Source organism: Otolemur garnettii, unplaced genomic scaffold, assembly GCF_000181295.1.
Source record: "Otolemur garnettii isolate 467f Iridium unplaced genomic scaffold, OtoGar3 scaffold00146, whole genome shotgun sequence".
In the NCBI taxonomy this organism is placed as follows: Eukaryota; Metazoa; Chordata; class Mammalia; order Primates; family Galagidae; genus Otolemur; species Otolemur garnettii.
Window position 1 is genome coordinate 1,445,384 of NW_003852541.1, and position 22,385 is coordinate 1,467,768.

The following is a 22,385-nucleotide window of genomic DNA, read 5'->3' on the forward strand; positions in this document are numbered from 1 at the left end:
AGCCTCATTTTTTTTCAATGCTCAGGATAATTTGAAGTTCTAACAGCTTTGTTTGAATTATTTTAATTTTTAATTTCTTAATTTCACTACTGAGTTATCTGAGCATAACAGTTAGGGAAGGAGGAATTGTATTATGGAATTCTCAGCTGAGTATTAAAGGATGAATAGGAGTTTTCCAGATGGTGTATTCCAGACAAGAGAAGAGCCTTTGCACAGGACCCAGTGTGTGGGAGGGAGGTGAGAAGATGTGGCTGAAGAAGGAAGGGTATAACAGGGAAGAGACAAAACAATGCTTGGGGTGGGTAGTGGCCAAATGATGGTCCATGAAGGAGTTTGGACTTTAGCAGTGTCAACTGAAAAGTGATGAGCTTCATAGATTTGGGAAGGAGCGGTTTATTTCTCAAAGTATTTCAGGCTGCAAGTGGCCATTCTGAGAGGCTGGGACACATAGTCTCATGCTGGAAGCTGGAATCCCGCACTTCCTGGGGACTGTAAAGGAAACAGGAGTTTGTGCTGGGTGGGGTGGCTGAGTGTGGTGTCTAACAAGCTGCAGGAGTCGTGAGTATTGTGAGAGGAGAAGCACGCACATGTGCCACTGAGCTTCATGCTCCTTCACGGGACCCATTTCAACAAATGTGACATTAGCATGATCTGAGGGTAAAGTCCTTGGCCCTCTGACACCAAAAAGTGCATCCTGTATAGACAAGCCAGAACCACCCCATGGCCAGTGGCCTCCTGTCAGGAGGGAATGCTGGTCAGTTGTGCTAAAACTACGAAAGGGAAGGGGCAGTCAGAAGGTTGGTTGCAATCAGCTTAGAGCAAGTCTTCCCACAAGCTGGCTCTAAACAGAGCTGCTTGGGGGTTAGCGAGGAAGGAAGTAGGGTGAGGCGTGTCCAACCTCCCATCCAATCATGGCTGGGAACTTGGATTTGGGAGTTTTTGGGGGGGTGGGGTTTGAGACACAGTCTTACTTTGTCGCAGAAGCTGCAGCTGCACACAACTTAATCTCTATTTATAGTGTTATAATAGAGATTCTCGGCAGGGAGCCGATGGCAGGCAGGCTTACTTACAGAGCTCACTTACCCCCTGAGTAGAGTGATATGGCATCACAGCTCACAGCAACCTCAAACTCTTGGGCTCAAGGGATTCTCTTGCCTCAGCCTCCTGAGTAGCTGGGACTACAGACACCTGCCACAATGCCTGGCTAGTTTTAGAGACAGGGTCTCACTCTCACTCTGGCTAGTTTTAGAGAAGGGGTCTTGCTCTTGTTCAGCCTGGTTTTGAACTCCTGAGCTCAAGCAATCCACCACCTCAGCCTTCCAGAGGGCTAGGATTACAGGCATGAGCCACCGTGCCCAGCTGGGAAGTCAGTTTTTAAGGTTCCTCTTGGGTCCCCTTAGCCAACTGAATATCCATGCCATTGGCTGATCAGCTTAGAACTTTATTTCATTTCTTATCAGAGACAAAACCCATGGAGCTCCCTGCAACAGCATAGTCAAGTCTGAACTACAGATTGCTGTGGGCTTCTCAGCAGAAGATGGGCTGGAGGTGACCGAAACCAAGCCCCTCACACCAAAATAAACGTCTTTGATAGATTTTTAAGATAGCTATTTGGAGGGATAGAAATGTAAGATTACTTGAAAAGCTGTCTTTTGGGGGAGATTTGCCATAGAAAGGCCTGGCTTTCTCTGAGACCTTCCCTTGTCCTTGTCTAAGGAGAATTAACTGAGAGTCTGACACCTTTAATGACTTAAAAGACAAACTCACCATCGATTCTCTGTGAGGGCTGCCTCTGTGTGGCTTCATCTACACCACAAGACCTCCTCTTCTCCCCTCTCCCATAACCTGTTCTACCAGGATCCAAGCCCATGTTCCCATAACCTCAAGAAGGTATAAAAGCATCAACCAACCACCGTCCCTTTCTTTGAGATCTCATATTTTGTTCCACAAGATAATGCCTGCCTCTATAGGTTGCTTAAATTCCAAAGAGAATCATTTACAAGTTAATTTCTGTGTCCCTGATCCGTTTATTCTCCCTCATAATCACTTACTGTGCCTCAGAAGAGTTATCTGCTTTCCCCTTCTCCATTCTCCACAGTGGAAAAGGATATACAAAGCTCTGTACCCCACTGGGGGTTGAAGTCATCATCTGTGGTTCTCCCCCACGTTAGTAAATCTGTGTGCCGTTTCTCCTACTCATCGGCCTTTTGTCAGTTACTTTCAGTGAACCTTCAGAGGGCGAAGGGGAAGTTTTCCCTCGGCGCCGACACAGGAAGGGCACTATTTGTAAGTGTTATAATAGAGATTCTCAGGGGGAGCTGATGGCAGGCAGGCTCACTTACAGAGCTTTCAGAAACAATGTGCAGCCAACGAGGGGAAATTTATGAGACCGCGCAATTCAGATGTGAGGAAAGGAAGACTCTATTATACATGAAACCTGGAGTGGCAATGGACCTGGTGGTCTCTGTTGGTCACTAGGTAAGCGTTGAGCTCCTTTCCCGTTTAATTTGTTTGAAGTGCTTTTATGCTTGGCAATGTGTCACCAGCTCTGTTGCACAGAGACGAGAGAATCCTCAAACAAGGCGCAGGGTGACCAAGCAGCCACCCTCATGGAACACTGTTCTCTGTAGTCCAGGACACAGCTAGTCTCAGCCACACTCGGGTAGGGAGAATCCCCACCTGTCTACACAGCTGGAGCCAGGAGTCCAGCCTCAGTCCTAGAGATCTACTGAGGGAGGTGGAACCCCTCCTTTTATGTCTGAGAGGAGGCAGCCTTGCAGGACCACTTGCAGTCCCCATGTCCTCCCTGCCAGGAGGGGCTCCTCTGATCAGTGGGATGGGGAGGCCTGGCTGCCACTGATCTGTCCTAAGGATGACCTGCTTGCCAAGCTCCACTTGTGATTCTTTAAGCAGGCAAGATGACACCTCTTGTCACAATCCAGAGTGTGCATGTGGTTCTATCTGGGTAAATGTATCTTTTACCATCTGTGCACTTTATATTGTGTGTCTCTCGCTCTGTCCCTCAGTTTCCTAATCTGTAAAGTGAGGAAGGATCTGCCTTCTAGGATCATCTGAGGACCCTAAGTACTCAGAGGGGAAGAGTTGATAAATGATGGCTGTGATAATTCTTTTCTCTGCCTCCCACAGTGACTGTGTCCGGGACAGGTCCCAGGCTCTTGTGCTGGTATGGACCTAGAGACCATCCCTGGGCGGACTCACAGGCAAACTTTCTCCCTGTTGCAGCCGGTTGGGTGGCAGGGCTTTGACTTCACCCTGCACCAGCTTTCACCCTGGAGGGACCGGAGTCCAGACCTGGGGTGAGGATACGGGGAAGATCTTTCTAATCTTCCAACTCAGTTGTTCCAGAAGTCCTACATTTAGGATTTGAGGGACTGGAGCATCAGGAAAACTGATCCTGTCTCCAGGTCGTCATCCATCTGCTCATGTCCATTCTCATCTGGCTCAGAGCCCAGAAGACAGAAAGAGTGGGCTCACATACAGCCCAAGCCATTGCAGGGCCCGCCCCTTGAGATATCCACTGTATTGTGACTCGTTTACCTCACCCCTGCCCCTTTCTCATCCTTTCCTGACCAACTTCTCTTTGTGCCCCTTCTTTCTGCCTTGGTTCCCTGCTCTGCCTGCCTCCCATTGCCTCTTGGGTATCTCACCATCTACCTCCCTGAGAGGGCCTCAGACTGGCTGGTCTATCCACAAGCAGAACAGAGCCTCTCCATGGGGCCAAGCCACTGCATGGGCAGTGTTACTGCATGGGGCCACCTGCAGGGATGAACGAGGGCTCAGTTCACCTGCAGAGGATGGTGGTCAGGGTAGCCAAGAACTCCAAACTGACTCACATGAAGAGCATGGAAGGCACAGGGGCTTGGACTGGGTAAGAGAAGATCTTAGTGTGGCCTCAGCTGTGGAGTTAGTAACACCTGCTGGGCCCTGATTGTCCCTTCTGAGATACTCAAGGGAGTTTCCTAGATCCTCTGCAGTTGGGTGGAATCATGTGACTGGTTCTGGCAAATGGGCCATGACTAGAGGTGACGTATCATTTCTGAGCCAAATGCTGAGACCTGCTGTGGAGTCTCCAGGCTCATAACTGGCTACAACAGGCTCAGAACTTTACATTGAGGTTGAATAGAGTAGAATGAGCAGCTGCCCTGGGGAGAAGGACCCAGGAAGAAGCCCCTGCCGGCTCTGGCATCTCCCTGCCCCAAGTGTCCTGGGGAACCCAGACATAGGTCCCAGCTGGTGCCTATTTGGAAAAATTGGTACCTTTGACAGAATCTAAGTCTGGGATGGAGACTGAGCCAAACTTGACAGGTGCTTCGAGCCTGGGAGCTCTGAGGCTCAGGGGCAGACACCCTGAACTCTAGGTGACAGGCTGTGCTTTGCACACCTGCACACCTGGTCAGTGCCAGGCACCAAGGGGAGCTCAGCACGTGAGCTCTAAATTGATCCTGGGCATCAAATGAACATGGCTAGCCAAGAATGACAGATTCTGGGATCTGCTACGGAAGTTCCTCTTCTGGGTTAGGCCAGGAGAGTTTTTAATCCTCTAATGCTGCAATAATGGGCTGCCACTGGCCACATGTGGCCATTTAATTTTAACTTCAAATGAATTAAATTTAAAGCTCAGTTCCCCACTCACACAAGCCGCATTTCAAGTGCTAATGGCTGCCAAGTTGGGTAGCACAGATGGAGAACAGCTCTGTCATTATAGGAAGTAGGACTGGCTGGCACTGGAGACCCCCTGGGTGAGAACAGGACCCAGACGGGCTCCTTACAAAATACTCCAGGGTCATTCCCAGTTCGTAGAGCACTGTACCGGAACTGTCAGCCCTCTGGGGTTTGAGCTTTGATGGAGGGACACTGTCAATAAACTGAGAAAGAAGGAACCTGATAACACTTGGCAAGCATGACTGAGAGAAGCCTCAGGGATGGGTAGATGTTTGTATGGTGGACAGGGTTTGGGGGGGGAGGGGAATGGGGAATCCAAAGTACACAGGAATCATTAAGGTCATCGGAATAAGATTAGATACAACATTTAATCTCAGCACGGATTCCCTTCCACCCTTGTGGGAGCCCTGCCTGCATTCTTTTTCTTTCTGACCTTTTCCTCAGCCCTATGCTCAGACATAACCAACTACCAGAGTTTCCAGAACCTTCCAGGCTGTATTGAGACTTTGTGCCTCTGTTCCTGCTATTCCACTTGCCCAGAATGCCTTTCCCTTGGTGCCATATGAATACTTCCACACCTATAATCCTAGCACTCTGGAAGGCCGAGACAGGTGAATGACCTGAGCTCAGGCATTCGAGACCAGTCTGAGCAAAAGAGAGAAAAATAGAAAAACTAGCCGAGCATTGTGGTGAGTGCCTGGGGTCCCAGCCACTTGGGAGGGTGAGGTAAGGGGATCACTTGAACCCAAGAGTCTGTGATTGCTGTGAGCAATGAGGTCATGGCACTCTACCCAGAGTGATAGAGTAAGACTTTATCTCAAAAAAACGGAATACCTCCCTTTTGCCAAGACTTAGTTCGGGCAGCACCTTCTCTAGAAAGCATGCCCTGACCTCAGGGGTGTGCTAGGGGCCTGCTCCACAGAGTGTCCATCAGTCAGTCTTATGTTCAGTGTCTCCCCAGTGTGGGCATAGGCAGGTTTCAGGTCTCACTCATTCCTCTCTGCTGTCAGCCCAGCGCTTGGTCCTGTGGGAGGTGAGGAATGCTGCAAGGCCTGTGGAAGCTGAAACATTTTCTTACTGCCTCTGGAGGGGCATCTGTCCTCTGGGTCCCTCCTCTATGGCCTTGCCCACCCTGAACAGGCAGACACTTTCCCCAGCACCGCGTGCAGCCCGGCTGTGCCCTCGGAAATCACACACATTCATAACAAAGTGGCTTTGTGCTCTCACAGGTTATCCTGCATTGCCCTTTATTTTCCAGGCTTCCTGACATCAGACATGACATTGCACTATGAGGAAATGGGGGTTTCCAGTTGCTCAGGCTCCGATTGCTAAATGGCAGGAAGCATATTAGGTGCTAAAAATTCCCCCTTCCTGGCCAAGCCAGGAGGGTGAGAAGCTGAGTGCAAGAGGGACTTGGTGCGTTAGGGGCTGAGGAGGCTGAGTAAGTTGGGCTCTGAGAAGCTGAGTAAGTCCGACTCACACTCCTGGGGACATCTAGGAGCACAGAGAAGCAACACCCACTGAGGACTGCCTCACCCACTCTCAGTGAGCACATCTGCGTCGTGTGGCGGCAGGTACGACTCTGGCCACACATCTCACAGACTTGTGTGCTTTTCCCCTGGGGAGCCCACTGCTTCTGCCATGAGGATGTCCCGCTGGCCTAGAAGACAAGAAGAGGGCAGATTCTGCCTTTCTCTCCTCACGGGTGTGTGGTGTCCATTTCAGGGACATGTGTGAGTGCATGGTCCCTGTGGCATGTGTAGGTTTGTGTTTCAGGTGGTCAGGTGACAACAAAACTGGTTACAGCACAAAGATGCTATACCAAAGCTACATTGGGCATTGGGGTTGGGTGCGTGGAAATCCTTTATTCCAGGGCTTTGGCCATCGGAGGAGGATGTTTTCTCTCCGAGACTTGGAAAAATAACAGCAAGGGAAACAGCGGTGGCTACACATCGCACGTATTTACAAACAGCAGTATTTAGAGGGGTCTGTCTCTAAGGTCACACCTGCATGACATGTGGGGAAAAAAGACAAGAAGAAAGAAGACAGACAAAGAGTCCTCTCTATGAGGACCACACCAGGAACAGAGACCACACAGAGCTGAGCGGTGCAGGAAGAGTAAGGCTGGAAGCGCCCCCTTCAGAGGGCCCGAGAAATTAAACTCTTCATATATGCCATCTCACATTTAAATAGGCTATGATTTTTAATAAAATAAAAACTTCTATGTTACTTTAAAGTTATCATGTAGGCATCTAGGGGTGTTTGGAAGAATGCAGTGCACAGAGGGTATGATGGCAGGAGGTACCCGATCAGGTTGACGTTTGTCCCTAGAGTGACCTGTCACAGAGCTTGGCACTGCCCAGGTGGCAGCACCCCTCTCCCTACGGGGCCTGTGAGGGCACCTGCAAGGCTGGCCTGCCCTGCTCTGAGGAGCCATGTGCCCCCTCAAGGTAGTGTTGGTGCCCATCATCACAGTGCACGTCCTGGCCACCCCTGTACTCCACATGCCTGGCACCAAGGCTGGGGCACCACAAGGACACTAAGAAGCTGGGCTGTTGGCATGTTCCATCTGATCCCTTGTGACAGCTACTCTGAGGCATTGCCCTGACACCAAGCCACAGTGGGGAGAGTGGTGTGCAGCTTGCCATCTCAGCCTTGAGAGTCACTGGCAGAAATGAGCTGCACCTGCCAGGGGCCCCTCCCATCCCGAGGCCCCTGGCACAGCCCCCTCAGGTGCTCACCGCCCGCCCCATTGACACGGAGAAGCCTGAGCAAGGTGCAGTGGGGGAGTTTGCGTGGTTATGCCGGGGGTCTCTGTCTCTGCTCTCTACATGTGCGGCGAGGCAGGCGGGCGACTGTCAAAACAGCAGCGCCTTCTTCTTGAGGTCGTTCCTTTTCCAGAGGGCCAGGCGGTCAAACTCTTCCATGCTCATCCCAAACACTTCCTGGAATTCCTCTGGCGATAGGTGTCTCTTCAAACAAAAGGATAAACAGAAAGGGACAATTAGTGACTCTACAAGGTGCTTCTGATCAGTCCTCTGCCGCTGGGCTGGACTGGTGGTGAGGATGGTGGTGAGGATAAGGCAGGCCCCTCCATGGGCCTGGGCCTCCCGGTGGTTCTCATCACCTCTGCAGAAAGAGAGCCGAGCTCAGAGGAAAGCAACCCTGCTAGGGACACGCAGTGCCCAGGGGTAGAGCTGGGGCCAGAACAGCAACTCCGGGCTCCCAGCACACTGGCCACTGCTGTGCATGGATTTCATAAAAATCCCCTCGTCTGTGCAGCATGTGCTGGGCTCTGAAGTGCAGTTGTTGAGGTGCTCTGGAGGAGGAAGCTCAATAGATCCCCACAAAGTCATGTCCTGATAGAATGTGGGCCTTGAGTCACACACAGACAATACTCACACACTCTCTCACACATACTTTCACCACACTCACACTCATATACGCACACATGCTCACATTCACACTCAGTCATACACATACTCTCACATGCACATGCTCATACACGCTCACACAATACTCACACATACACACACCCACTCATGTACATACTCACACACTCACACACACTCAGACACACACACATGCTCACACACCCAGTGGTATACATACACTCTCACACTCACATGCTCACATACTCTCACATAACACACATACACACTCACACACCACACACACACACACACTCACATACACACTCACACACACACATCACATACATGCACACTCAGATACGCACACATGCTCACACTCACACCCAGTCATACACATACACTCACATGCTCACACACGCTCACACAATACACACACCCACTCATGTACATATTCACACGTTTACACAACACCACACACACTAACACTCATATACACACACATACTCACACACCCAGTTGTACACATACTCTCACACTGACATGCTCACACACTCTCACATGATACACATATACACCCACTCACACACTCTCACACACATCACACCCACTCACACACACCCACTCACATACATACTCACATTCTCACACACACATACACACACTCACTCACATACTACACACATCATACTCACACACACATACACACCCGCACAGATCACACTCACACATGCACACTCAGATACGCACACATGCTCACGCTCGCACCCAGTCATACACATACACTCACATGCTCACACACGCTCACACAATACTCACACACACCCACTCATGTACATACTCACACACTTACACACACACACCACACACACTCACATACACACACATACTCACACACCCAGTCATACACATACACTCTCACACTGACATGCTCACACACTCTCACATGCACACCCACTCACATCACACACACCCACTCACACACACACATCACACTCAGATACGCACACGTGCTCACACTCACACTCAGTCGTACACATACACACACCTACTCACATACACACTCACTCTCACACACATCACACCCACTCACACACACCCACTCACATACACACACATCATACACTCTCACACACACACACAAACACATAATCACACCTACTCTATCTCACATACAGCGTATCCAGCAGCCATACTAGGGAGAGACCCTAAGTGTCTGCTGTTATCTCAAGTCTGCAAACAGGAAAAGAATCCGGTGCTTGCCAGAAATGAACCATTTACAAGGCGCTGAGGTTGGGGCTTCTCTGTGTGCTGAGAAATCTACAGCAGTCCACAGAGACTGAGACTCGCCACTTCACACCATGCCTCTCAGGACATTTAAGATGCTGAGTGTCTAAGACAGCAGCATCACACCCATTGGTACCAAACCAAATCACCATCTTCTGAATCCCGGTGGAACAGATCCAAGGAACCCTGAAAAGAAACTCAAGCCCACTGTTACCCAACAGCTACTGATCGAGGCCCAGTAGCTCACATACTGATGATTGGACAGAGCTTACCCCAGACACTGGGGCAGCCACAGACACCAGCTCTGGTGGGGGAAGAGGGGCCTTAGCAGATGTAGAAGTGGATGAGACAAAGTCTGGAGGTGGCTGAGCAAGCAGAGTTCAGGCCCAGCACAGAGCTCAGGCTCCCACGTGGCCCTGCTTCCTGCCATCGGAGGCTCCTCCCCATGATGAGGTCTGAGGCCAGAGGAGGCACAAAAGTAGCGGGGATGGGGGTGGGTGTATGGCAGGAAAATCCTTAATGAGGTGTGTGGCAGGATCTCGCAGTGCCCAGCGCCCTTGTTGCCTGTGACCCTGTGTCTAAAGGCAGAGAGACGGAGGGCAGCATCCACCTGGTCTCCCCAGGATTTGGATTTTGCTGGCCCTGCAGCAGAGGAGGCAGACAGCAGGATGGGGCATGGACAGTGGGCAGACATGCACGCGTGCTGTGGGGCAGGCGGGGGGAGGCTGTAATTCCATGTGTGCTGCTCCCTGGGAGCCTCTTGAGGGATGACTCGGAGCTGGTGGCCAAGTGGGAAGGACAGCAAAGGGAAGGACAGCAGGGCGAGGGTGTGGATGCTGGAGATCACAGTGCCACTGGTGATGGCCATGGTGGCGATGGGGTGGGGGTGGGGCCCTGGTATGGGCCAGAGCTCTCAGGGGGTTTCTGAAGTTGCTGTGCATGGTGACAGGCATTCTCCAGGAAAGGGGCACTGTGACCTAGATGGTAGAGCCACCAGAGGTTCTGGGGCCCAGATAGGGTTTGTTTTGTTTTGTTTTGTTTTTTGAGACAGAGTTTCACTTTGTTGCCCTTGGTAGAGTACCATGGTATCACAGCTCCCAGCAACCTCAACTTTTGGGCTCAAGTGATTCTCTTGTCTCAGCCTCCCCAGTAGCTGAGACTACAGGTGCCTGTCACAATGCTCAGCTAATTTTAGAGATGGGGTCTGGCTCTGGCTTAGGTTAGTCTTGAACCCGTGAGCTCAGGCAATCCATCTACCTCGACCTCCCAAGTGCGAGGATTACAAGTGTGAACCACAGTGCCTGGCCCCAGTCAGGGTTGACAAATAACGGCAACAGGGAGAAGTCAGGGTGTCCCAAGGGTGTGGGATGGGCTCCCACATACATGTGGCCTGTAGGGCTCAGGACTCCTGGCCCTGGGGCTTTGTGCTGTCCCCAGGCTTAGAGCCCTTGGACATCCTGGGTCAGGGTCCTGTCCACCTGTCTTGGCATCCATTCATCCTTACTCATGTAACATACTCACTTACAGCACCTGCCTTACAGCTTCTTGTGGCACCATCATAGCCATTGGGTACCGGGCCATGGGTAGGGTCATGGCACTGACATCCTACTGGAGTCGGGGGACAGACAAATAGCAAAAGTAAATATGTTAAATGCCATTGTATGACCCAATAAACACAGGCATGAGCACAGGGTGATGGGCAGGTGGGGAGGACCCCAGCAGAGGCATGTGTAGGTGGGGCAGGCGTGTGGCCTGGGCACTGGCCCCCTCAGGAGAGTGATCAGGAAGGGCCTCTTCCAGCAGTGATCTTTGACAGGAAGCTGGGATATCACAACACCTGGAAGCACCTGCGGGGTCCTGGCTGGCACTCAGGTACTCCCCCATGCAGTGCCCAGGCCCTCTGACCCAGCCAGCATAAAATACTTCCAATTCCCTTTCAGTCAAGAAACCCCAAGCGAGTACAGTAGCCAGCTTAGTGGCCAGCTTATAGGAACTTCCCTTTGTAAAGGGGCAGGGCCTAGCTGGGAGTTGGGGGGAAACTCTCAAAGGGTTGCAGTCTCATGTGGGCCATGTCCCTCTTGCACTGAGACATCTCACAGACCCTGCTCCTCCTTAACCCTTGGCATCAAAAATTCTTTGAGAATTCAATCCAAAAATCTGCACAGAAACCTGGGTTCTTAGGCCACAAGGACATTTGAGGCGTGGTGGAGTGGTGGGAAGAAAGGAGGGACGCCAAACCAGGAGGTGAGGAAGAGGAGGGACTGGCCCAAAGTGGGCAGCCAGGCCCCCCCCCCAGCACCCAAGAATAATTAGCAGCAGCTCTGTCCTCAGGGAGCCCCCCAAAGCCTGCTTGCTCTTTCCCGTCCCTTATGGGGTCACAAGGTCCTGTTTGCGCTCTTGGCCAGGCTGGCTCCCCCCCACCCCCACCCCCACCCCGCTGCAAGCTGGTGCTATACTCCTGCTGCTGCAGACAAGGAGCCCTCCCACCACCACTGCTAAGGAGTGGGGTTAGTAGGAGCCAGGGAAGGGCTGCAGGAGGCCCAGCTAAACTTCCACTGCTGGGGCCTGTCACCAGTACCCGGGTGCGTTCAGGTGTGGGATTGCTCGGCCCCACCTGAACCTAGCCAGATGGGCTTACTAGGGTGGGGCCTGGGAACCTGTATTCGTCGCAAGGCGGCAGCTGGGTTTGGGAGCTTTTAGGCTAAAGGCAAGTCCTGGGGCTGGCAGCCCTATCTTTCTGGCTGTACAGTGAGAACAGAACAGTGGCTGCCTGCTATTCCCAAGGGCTGGGTGGGTCAAATGAGGGAATGCCCCAGCAGGAATCTATTCATACCCCCTGGCTCCAGCTGTGAAATCCTGAGGGTCACATTTCACCTGGCTGAGTCTCCCCTGCCTCTTAGGTGAGAAGGGGCCAGCTGCAGAGCTGGTATTTAAGATGAACTCATCAGGGCCAGACACAGAGTCCGGATCCCTGGGTGACTGCTGTAGCAGGCAGGAGTGGTTGGCACAGCTGACCCCAGAAGCTGGGGCCAGCTCTCTCTGACCTCAGCCCAGCTCCTTTGGTCCCAGGTTCTTGTAGACACTGCAGGAGTGCCACCTAACTCCCCAGGTGCCTGCCAAGGCCCAGCACAGTCCCTGAGCCACTGGAAAGGAAGCTGCCCAGGGAGGTATCTTTGCAGAAGTGTGGGCTGGCCTCATGTTCCAGCCTCACTCCTGGAGTATACTAGTCTCTCCAATGAGCACCCTGTGAAGAGGTTGTGTGTGCAGCACAGCAGAGCCCCACATGCTTTGCCAGGAGTCTCTCTCCCTGTGCCCCTCCAAGGCAGTGCCAGGCAAAGCCCTCAGCCCCAGGAGCCATACACACTGGGATAATGTCCTGGCTCCATCCCTGTCCAGCTGCACCTCAGTTGTGATCTTTGTAAAATGGGAATAAACACACTGCTGGCTGTGTCAACTCCTGCTTACTCCTGACACCTGGGCTTGGATCAGCTCCTCCAAGAAGGCTCTCTCAATTTTACCCAATCACCCTCGCTCCCAGGGCCCTCATGTGGCAGATGTTTAACAACTGGCTCTTCAGGAAAGAGAGGCCTGGTGCTGAGGTCTGAATGAGTGGGAACCCAATCCCACTGTGACAGTATCAGGAGGCGGAGCCTTAGGGAATGGGGTTAGGACCTTAATAAAAGGCGCAGCAGAGAGCAGCCTGCATCAGACTCTGAATCTGCTGGTGTCTGGATCTTGGACTTTCCAGCCTCCAGAATAATGAGAAATAAATTTCTATTATTTATAAATTACCCAGGCTAAGGTATTTTGCTGTATAGCAGCTCAAACAGAGGAAACCTGTGGACTTCTGATTAGTAGCGTTTACCAGTTTCCAAATGGTGTAAATTCTCCCACCATGGCTAACTGCAAGCTGCCAACAGACATCACTGCACCCAGAGCTGGGGCAAGACACCAGCTGCCCCCACAGGACAACCTCAGGGGTACAGGACAGTCAGGTGCAGGGAAGTGATTAGCGTGGGATGAGTTTTGAGAATTTACTACCTTTGTTTTCAATATAACTTAATTGTAAGTTTATATCATTTATTCTTCAACAGTGGCTGGGTTTAAAAACAACCAACTCTCAAACTTCCTGAAAATGTATTAAGTAGCTCTTGTGAGCCCAGAGCTGCTGGATTATTGGTCCCTCCACATGACCACCCTCAGGGCAAAGTTAGGCCCTCACCCACCACTGGTTGGAGCTGGGGAAGTGAGTGCCAACCTCACAGAGCACTGGGTTTGAGCACTTTCCTCAGCCCTTACTTCCTACCTCCCCCCTTCATGGCTGTGTCTGCAGGGCACCAGACAGAAATAAACACACCAGCCTACCCCCACCCCACAAAGATTGCACCTCTGATGGGGAGGCATGAAACATTAGTGGTATTTCTACCAGCACAGCATCTTATAGTCAAAGAATAGCTCTCTATGAAAAATGAATCTCTGGCTTCACTTTATAACTTGGATCAGCTGGGACAAGGGTTCCTCAGACACATGAACTCAGTAACCACCAGCTTCCAGCTACTGGTAACTGTACCTCAGAGGAGCATTAGCCAGTCACCACGGGAAGGACACTGCCGTGTAGACAGCCCACACTCAGCCTTGTCTGCATTGTGCTAGGGGGAGTTCAAGAGGAGTGTGCTCAGTGAGTTCTGCAGAGGCTGCAAACTCAGCCTCAGGTAGGGGCATCTCCTAAGCCAGCAGGTGACAGCTCACAACTTGGAGCCTGAGCTGAAGGGTCCAGGGCCTTCCTCAGGAACCCTGCAGTCTACCGTGTGCCCCAGGCTTGTGTGCCACCTGCAGCTCAGGTGTCCCTTCTGTCCCTTTGGGCAGAAATCCTGAACTCTTACTGAGCCACAAATGATTATGATTCACAAAGTTGATGACATGGCCCATCTCAGCAGAAACACCTGGACTTGTAATCATTTGGTGACCAGCACCAGGAGCTTCTGTAGACCCCTGAGGCCCTCTCAGGGACCTGAGTTAAGAATCTGAGCCCCACAGTTCTCTTGCACTGACTGAAGGTCTTCACCAACATCTGCACTCATGTGTCCTGTGACTCTCATCCACATTCCACAGCTTCAGGAAAGCCAGGCTCAGAGAGGTTGTGTGACTTCCAAAGGTCATATGGCCAGTATCAAAGCCAGGTCGGGAGGCAGGCTAGGTGGCTGAGAGCTCAGCCCTTTCTTCCTTTACTTCCTGCCTCCCCACAGGGGGCCCAGGTCCACCTCAGGTTTGCCGTGAAGGCTGCAGGGACCTATAGGGACCTGAGCTGCCTCTGCTCCAGCAGGGGTGCTTACCCTGGCCTAGCCCCAAGTCCCTAGCCCCAAGTCCCCTCCAAGGCCCTCCTAGGCACCCCACCCCACAGAGCCCAGATGTACCCCTTGGAGAGTACCCTCTGACACCTTCCTCCACACAGCCCACCAGTGCAAGCTGCAGCCATGCTCTGGGCCTCTAGGGCCAGTGGTGGGCTGCTTTTCACTTATGGGCTGGTATCTGTGATGTACCCCACTCACCCACACTGCCTTAGCCCACACAGGCCTCCTTACAGAGCGGTCCAGTCCTCTCAGAGGAGGTCCCTGCAGAGACAGGGGCCACTGACATCTGTGGGCATGTGTCTGACCTGCCTGTCCAGCCAAGCTCCCCATCCACACTCCTGCAGCCTCTCCTCATCCTCTAGGGTGGTGAGGTGATGGAGGCCTGGAGGGGACAATGATATGGTTGTCCTGCGACCCCAGGGCCCTGCCCACCATGGCCTTAGACACCTCTCCCATCACTCTCTGCTTCACAATGGGCATCCATAGGTTCTGGAACATGCCAGCTCACTATACCCTCCTTCCCTCACCAAAGGAAGGACAATCCATCCTGTCTTTTTGCATCTGTGAATCTAAATTAGGGCTGTCACCTCTCCCACTGCTGCCCAGAACCCTTCCTGCTACTGGCCCAGCCTCTGAGGCCCTCCCCAACCTGGCCTCTCTCTGGCTGCTCCTCACTCCCAGCCTATCTCCCAGGTGCACAGGTGTGCTTGGGTTTCTCTCAGTAACTCAGCCAGGGAGGCCCCAGAGCTCTGGGTCTGGTGCAAACCCATCCCTCACATACACCCATGTGGCTGGGGACCCATCAGTCTGTGGGGTGCACCATTACCATTCTTCCCAGACCGGTCTGATGAGTTTAAACAAAGGAGATATTCTTCCACTGCAGGGGCCTTACTTCTCAGGTGCATTCCAACAATGGGGCTCTCACTGCCTCAGCAAACTCAGGTGTGCACTTAGCCTTGGGGCCTGAAGAAGCTGGCTCAGGAAACCATAGGACTTGGCAATGAGCTGCTCCCCTTCCCGCACCCCGCTCAGTGCTGGCCTGCCAAGCATGCACAAAGGCCTCAGAGTGTGATCTAGAAGCTAGTCTGATCACAGTCTTGGGGGACTGACCTGGACACAGGAGCCAGACAAGAGGCCCTTTCCCACCCACTCACCTTGCTGTCTGTGAAGGTTATGTTTTATGTGTCAACATCCTTGGGCTGCGGTGCCCAGTTGTCTGATCAGACATGGTCTAGAACAGTGGTTCTCAACCTTCCTAATGACACGACCCTTTAATACAGTTCCTGTGGGTTGTGACCCACAGGTTAAGAACCGCTGGTCTAGATATTCCTGGGAAGGCATCTAGTGGATATTTGCAGATGTAGATGTGGGCAGCAGACAATAAGTAAAGATTACCCTCAATAATGTTGGTGGGTGTCATCGAATCCACTGAAGGCCTTATTAGTAAAAACTGAGGTTTCCCAGAGAAGAAACTCTGCCTCAAAGCTGAGTTTCCAGCCTTCTGGCCTCCCCTACAAATTTCAGGACTGCCAGCCCACATCCTTACATGGGCTAAGTTCATAAGATAAAAGTTCTTAATTATACACATATATCTGTGCCTGTATCTGTCTGTCTGTCTATCTTCAGTAATTCTGTTTCTCTGGAGAATGCTGGCTGAAATACTTTCCAACTCAAGGAGCAAAATGCCCGTAAGTGGGCACTGAGACCCCTTCTAAGAGGGGTTACAAATTCATCTTCAGTACTGTAATTAGTCAGGAAGACAGCATAGCATAGCAAGATCTTAGCCTGAGTCTCAGCTCTGCCTTTCATGAGCTGTGCCTGCTAAGCCTTATGCCCACTGGCTTCTCATAGTTCTTCTAATCCTCTTCAATGTGACAGCCCTTCTATAATTCAACAGGATGACCACACCTCCTCTGTAAGTCACCACATGAACTGAGCACCTACTGTGTGCTTCTAGGCATCTGCTTGGCACCTTCAACCACTGCCAGGCTGAGAGTCCTGAGTTCTCTCTGCCATGCCTGGTAGGCCAAAGTGTTAATTGTGTCTGGGCACATCCTGCTCCATGGAGAGAATGCCACTCCATCCACCACCCCACCTGGGCAGCCAGAAGCCACAGCTAGATTGCTTCTACCCCTCACTGTCATGCACACCAATTACCTAGTCATGCCCCTGACTTCCCAAAGAGCACCTGTATCCATCCACTTCTCACTCTAAGCAGCGCCACCAAAATGTCCAAGGTGCCTTCATTTCTTATCCCTACCATGAGAATTGTCCTTAAACAGTCTCCCTATATACACAGCCAATCCAAGCTTTATATTGTGGCCACAGGTGTTGTTTTAAACTGCACACCTGGCCAGAACAGTGGCTGACACCTGCAATCCTAGCACTCTGGGAGGCCAAAGCAGGAGGATCCCCTGAACTCAGGAGTTCAAAACCAGCCTGAGCAAGAGGGAGAACTCCATTTCAATTAAAAATAGAAAAATTAGGCAGGAGTTGGGACAGGTGCGTATAGTCCCAGCTACTTGGGAGGTTGAGGCAGAAGGATGGCTTGAACCCAGGAATCTGAGGTTGTTGTGAGCTATGATGATGCGATGGCACTCTAGCCTGGCAATAGAATGAGACTCTGTCTCAAAAAAATAAAAAAATTCACACTTAATAACACAGCCCCCAATTTAAATGCCTTTGCTCTTAGGCTAAAAACCAAACTGCTTAGTATGGCCCAGGGCCCCACAGGGCTGCCCCATCCTCACGGTCCCCTGCTTAAGTCCGCCCACAGACTTCTGATCTGCTCTTTAGAAGCTTAGGGTAGCACCGGAGACAGGTACCAATCAAGTGTGGCAGAGAAGTTGGAATTCTCCCACCTGGTTGTAATTGTTAGCTCTGTGGTAGATATGCTTCTTGAAATCTCCTTTTGCACACATACTTGGAGATAACCAAATCCTATTTTGGAGAAATAGGGCACAGCCAGTCTTTGCTCACCAGACATCAAATCACTGAATAATGAATGAAAGACTCAGCTAACCATGATAACGACAAGGACTGATGCCACACCCTGACCACTCCATGGCACTCTGCCTTCCAGAAGTCGACCAGGCAGAGGTGTGGATGCCACTAGCAGTCCCATCACACCTTTCTCTCCTGGCCCAGCCCACAGCCAGACTACATTTCTCCATCTGCCTTGCATGTGAGCTTTGCCATGTGACCGAGCTTCAATCAAAAAGCTATCAGTTGAAGTTATGCCTGTCCCTCCATAGCCTGGTCCTTGGGACCCTCCCGGTCCCCAGTGGCCCACTGAGGGACCATTTAAAAGGTCTTCTCTAACTGGTGTGGAAAATGTCAAATTTGAAAGCAAAAAGCAGGGCATCAAACTGCATCTACTGTATGAGCCCTATCTACCCAAAATAGGATTTGGTTGTCTCCGTGTATGTGCACAAAAGGAGATATTGAGAAGCATGGGTGGGAGAATTCCATAAGATGCTTATATTCTCTGCAGATCCTAGTTATCAAGCTTTCGTCTGATTCATAACATGCAAATATCTTTTCCCATTCTGAAGGTTGTCTGTTTGCTCTGGTTGTTATTTCCTTAGCTGCACAGAAGCTTTTCAGTTTATATAAGTTCTATTTGTTTATTTTTGTTGTTGTTGCAATTGCTACAGAACTCTTCTTCATAAAATCTTTCCCCAAGCTGATAACTTCAAATGTTTTCCCCTACTTTCTTAGAGGATTTCTTATTGTTTCATTCCTTAGATTTAAATGGTTTATCCATTTTGAATCAATTTTTTGTAAGTGGTGAGAAGTGCAGGTCTAGTTTCAGTCTTTTCCATGCCGTTATCAGGTTCTCCTAGAACCAATTATTGAATAGGGATTCTTTCCCCCAGTATATGTTCTTGTTTAGTTTATCAAAGATCAGGTGGCCGTAAGAGATTAGTTTCATCTCATGGTTTTCTATTCAGTTTCAAATGTCAATGTCTCTATTTTTGTGCCAATACCATGCTGTTTTGATCACTATGGCCTTGTAATATAGGCAAAAGTTTGGTAGGGTGATACCACTGGCTTTGTTTTTATTACTAAGAATTGCCTTGGCTGTACAAGATTTCTTCTGGTTCCATACAAAATGAAGAATCATTTTTCCCAAATTTTTTTTTACCTTTCTTTTCTTTTTTTAAATTGTTATAACTGTATTTTATTTTGTTTTTATTAAATCATAACTATGTACATTGATACATTTATAGGGTTCAGTGTACTGATTTGATATACAATGTGAAATGCTTCCATTGAACTAATTAACACACCCATCACAATTATACTCTTTTCTTAATAGTTTTGAAATGTACCATTGCATCTTGCACATTAGGTAAAGTTCCCCTGAATATTCTCCCTCCTCCCACCTCTTCCTTCCCCTCCCCTATCTCTCCTCTTCCCTTCTGCTTTCTGGACTATAGTTATGCTTTACCATTTGTATGAATATGCAGGTGATTATATATTGATTTCACAGTAGTACTGAGTACATTGGATACTTTTTTCCATTCTTGAGATACTTTACTAAGAAGAATATGTTCCAGCTCCATCCAGGTAAACATAAAAGATGTGAAGTCTCCATCTTTTTATGGCTGCACAGTATTCCATGGTGTACATATACCACAATTTGTTAATCCATTCATGGCTCCAATGAGCACTTGGGCTGTCTTGGCAATTATGAATTGGGTTGCAATAAACATTCTGATGCAAATGTCTTTGTTGTAGAATAATTTTTGATCATCTGGGTATATACCTAGTAGAGGAATTGCAGGATTGAATGGCAGGTCTACTTTTAGTTCCTCGAGTATTCTCCAAACTTCTTTCCAAAAAGGTTGTATTAGCTTGCATTCCCACCAGCAGTGTAGACGTGTTCCCTTCTCTCCACATCCACACCAACATCTCTAGTTTTGGGATTTTGTTATGTGGGCTAGTCTTACTAGAGCAAAGTGGTTTTGATTTGCATTTCTCTGATGATTAAAGATGATGAGTATTTTTTCATGTGTTTGTAGGCCATACGCTTGTCTTCATCAGAGAAGTTTCTGTTTAAGTCTCTTGCCCACATAGAATGGGGTTATTTGTTCTTTTCTTATTGTTTAGTTTGAGTTCTCTGTAGATTCTAATTATCAGACCTTTGTTGGAAGCATAACCTGCAAAAATCTTCATCCATGCTGAAGGTCGTCTGTTTGCTTTACTTACTGTGCTCTTGGCTGTGCAAAAGCTTTTAGTTTGATCAGATCCCAGTAACGGAGTTTTGGTTTTGCTTGTTGGGGGGTCCTCCTCATAAAATATTCTCCCAGGCTGATTTCTTCAAGTGTTTTCCCTGTACTCACTTCTAGTACTTTTATAGTTTCATGGCTTCAGTTTAAACCTTTTATCCAGTGAGAATCAATTTTTGCTAATGGTGAAAGGCAGGGAGTCCAGTTTCAGTCTTCTACAGGTTGCCAGCCAGTTCACCCAGCACCATTTGTTAAATAGGGAGTCTGTCCCCCATTGAATATTTTTGTTGGCTTATCAAATGACAGTAAATAGCTGGGTTCATCTCTTGGTTACTATTCTGTTCCATACATCTCTCTGTTTCTGTGCCAGTACCATGCTGCCTGGTAACATGATACCTCCTGATTTTATTTTTTCTGAGTAATGTTATTTGAGGTTTTTTCTGATTCCACATAAAATGAAGCATTTTTCAAGCTCTTTAATTATGACAATGGTGCTTTTTTTTTTTATGAGACAGAGCCTCAAGCTGTCACCCTTGGTAGAGTGCTGTGACATCACAGCTCACAGCAACCTCCAAGTCCTGGGCTCAAGTGAGTCTCCTGCCTCGGCCTCCCAAGTAGCTGGGACCACAGGCTCCCACCACAATGCCTGGCTATTTTTTGGTTACAGCCATCATTGTTATTTGGCAGGCCTGGGCTGGATTTAAACCCGCCACCTTAGATGTATATGACTGGCGCCTTAGCCACTTGAGCCACATGCACCGAGCCATGACAATGGTGCTTTAATAGGGATTGCATTAAATCTATAGATTGCTTTGGGTAGCATGGACATTTTAACAATGTTGATTCTTCCCAGTCATGAGCATGGTATGTTTTTCCATTTGTTAACATCTTCAGCTATTTCTTTTCTCAGAGTTTCATAATTCTTTTTATAGAGGTCTTTTACATCCTTTGTCGGGTAAATTCCCAGATATTTCATTTTCTTTGGTACTACTGTAAAAGGAATACAGTACTTGACTATATTTTCAGTTTGAATATTATTGGCATATATGAAAAACTACTGATTTGTAAGTATTGAGTTTGTATCCTGAGACACTACTGTATTCCTTGATCACTTTTAAGAGTTTTGTAGTTGAGTCCCTGGGATTTTCCAGGTATAGAATCATATCATCTGCATATCATCTGTGAAGAATGAGAGTTTGATTTCCTCTGACCCTATCTGGATACCCTTGATCACCTTCTCTTGCCTGATTGTGATGGCTAAGACTTCCATTACTATGTTGAATAGCAGTGGGGACAATGGGCATCCTTGCTTAATTCCTGATCTGAGTGAAAATGTTTTCAATTTTATTCCATTCAATATGATATTTGTTGTGGGATTGCTACAGATGGCCTCTATCAGTTTAAAAAATGTCCTTTCTATTTTCTTAAGTGTTCTGATCATGAAAGGATGCTGGATATTATCAAGTTTTTTCTGCATCAATTGAGAAAATCATATGGTTTTTGTTTTTTGTTTTATTTATGTGATGTATTATATTTATAGGTTTGTGTATACTGAACCAACCCTGTAACCCTGGAATAAAACCAACTTGATCAAAGTGTATACTTTTTTTGATGTGTTGTTGAATTCTGTTTGCTAAGATCTTATTGATTATTTTTGCATTGATATTCATTAATGATATTGGTCTACAATTTTCTTTCTTTGTTGGATAATTTTCTGGTTTGGGGATCAGGGTGATATTTGCTTCATAGAAAGTGTTGGGAAGTATTCTTTTTTTTTCTATGCTATGGAAAAGGTTGTATAACACAGGTACTAGTTACCCCTGAAAGGTTTGATAGAATTTGGATATGAAGCCATCAGGTCCTGGACTTTTCTTTTTGGGGAGTTTTCGTATTTTTGATGCTATTTCAGTGATTGATATAGGTCTATTCAAGATTTCTAATTATTTCTGGTTGAGTCTAGGAAAGTGGCATGCTTCCAGGTATTGGTCTATTTCTTTCAGATTTTGATATATCTAGGACTAGAGTTTTTTGTAGTAATCATTGAGAATTTTTTAAATTTCTGAGGTGTCTGTTGTTATTTCTCCTTTATCATTTCTGATTGACAATATTAAACATTTTACTTTTCTATTTCTGGTTAGGGTGGCCAAACGTTTGTCAATTTTATTAATCTTTTCAAAAAAACAACTTTTTGTTTCGTTGATCTTCTGAATGATTCTTTTGTTTTCAAGTTCATTTAATTCTGCCCTAATGTTGGTTATTTCTTTTCTTCTGCCGGGTTTAGGGTTGGAATGTTCTTCCTTTTCCAGTTGCTTGAGATGATCCATCAAGATGTTGGCTTCCAGGTAGTGCCTGTGGCTCAGTTGGTAAGGTGCTGGCCCCATATACTAAGGGTGGCAGGTTCAAACCTGGCCCCTGCCAAAATGCAACAACAACAAAAATAGCTGTGCATTGTGGCAGGC

At 48.8% G+C, this 22,385-nt stretch overlaps 1 protein-coding gene across 1 annotated transcript in view; it reads right to left on the minus strand.

Moving 5' to 3' along the window:
* Positions 1-5,931: 5,931 nt before the first annotated feature.
* Positions 5,932-22,385, minus strand: part of ABLIM2 (actin binding LIM protein family member 2) — a 189,812-nt gene continuing 173,358 nt past the window's right edge. The window contains exon 21 of the mRNA XM_023518759.1: positions 5,932-7,655. Coding sequence (XP_023374527.1) covers positions 7,542-7,655 — 114 coding nt within the window. The 3' untranslated portion in view covers positions 5,932-7,541. The remainder of the gene's footprint in view (positions 7,656-22,385) is intronic.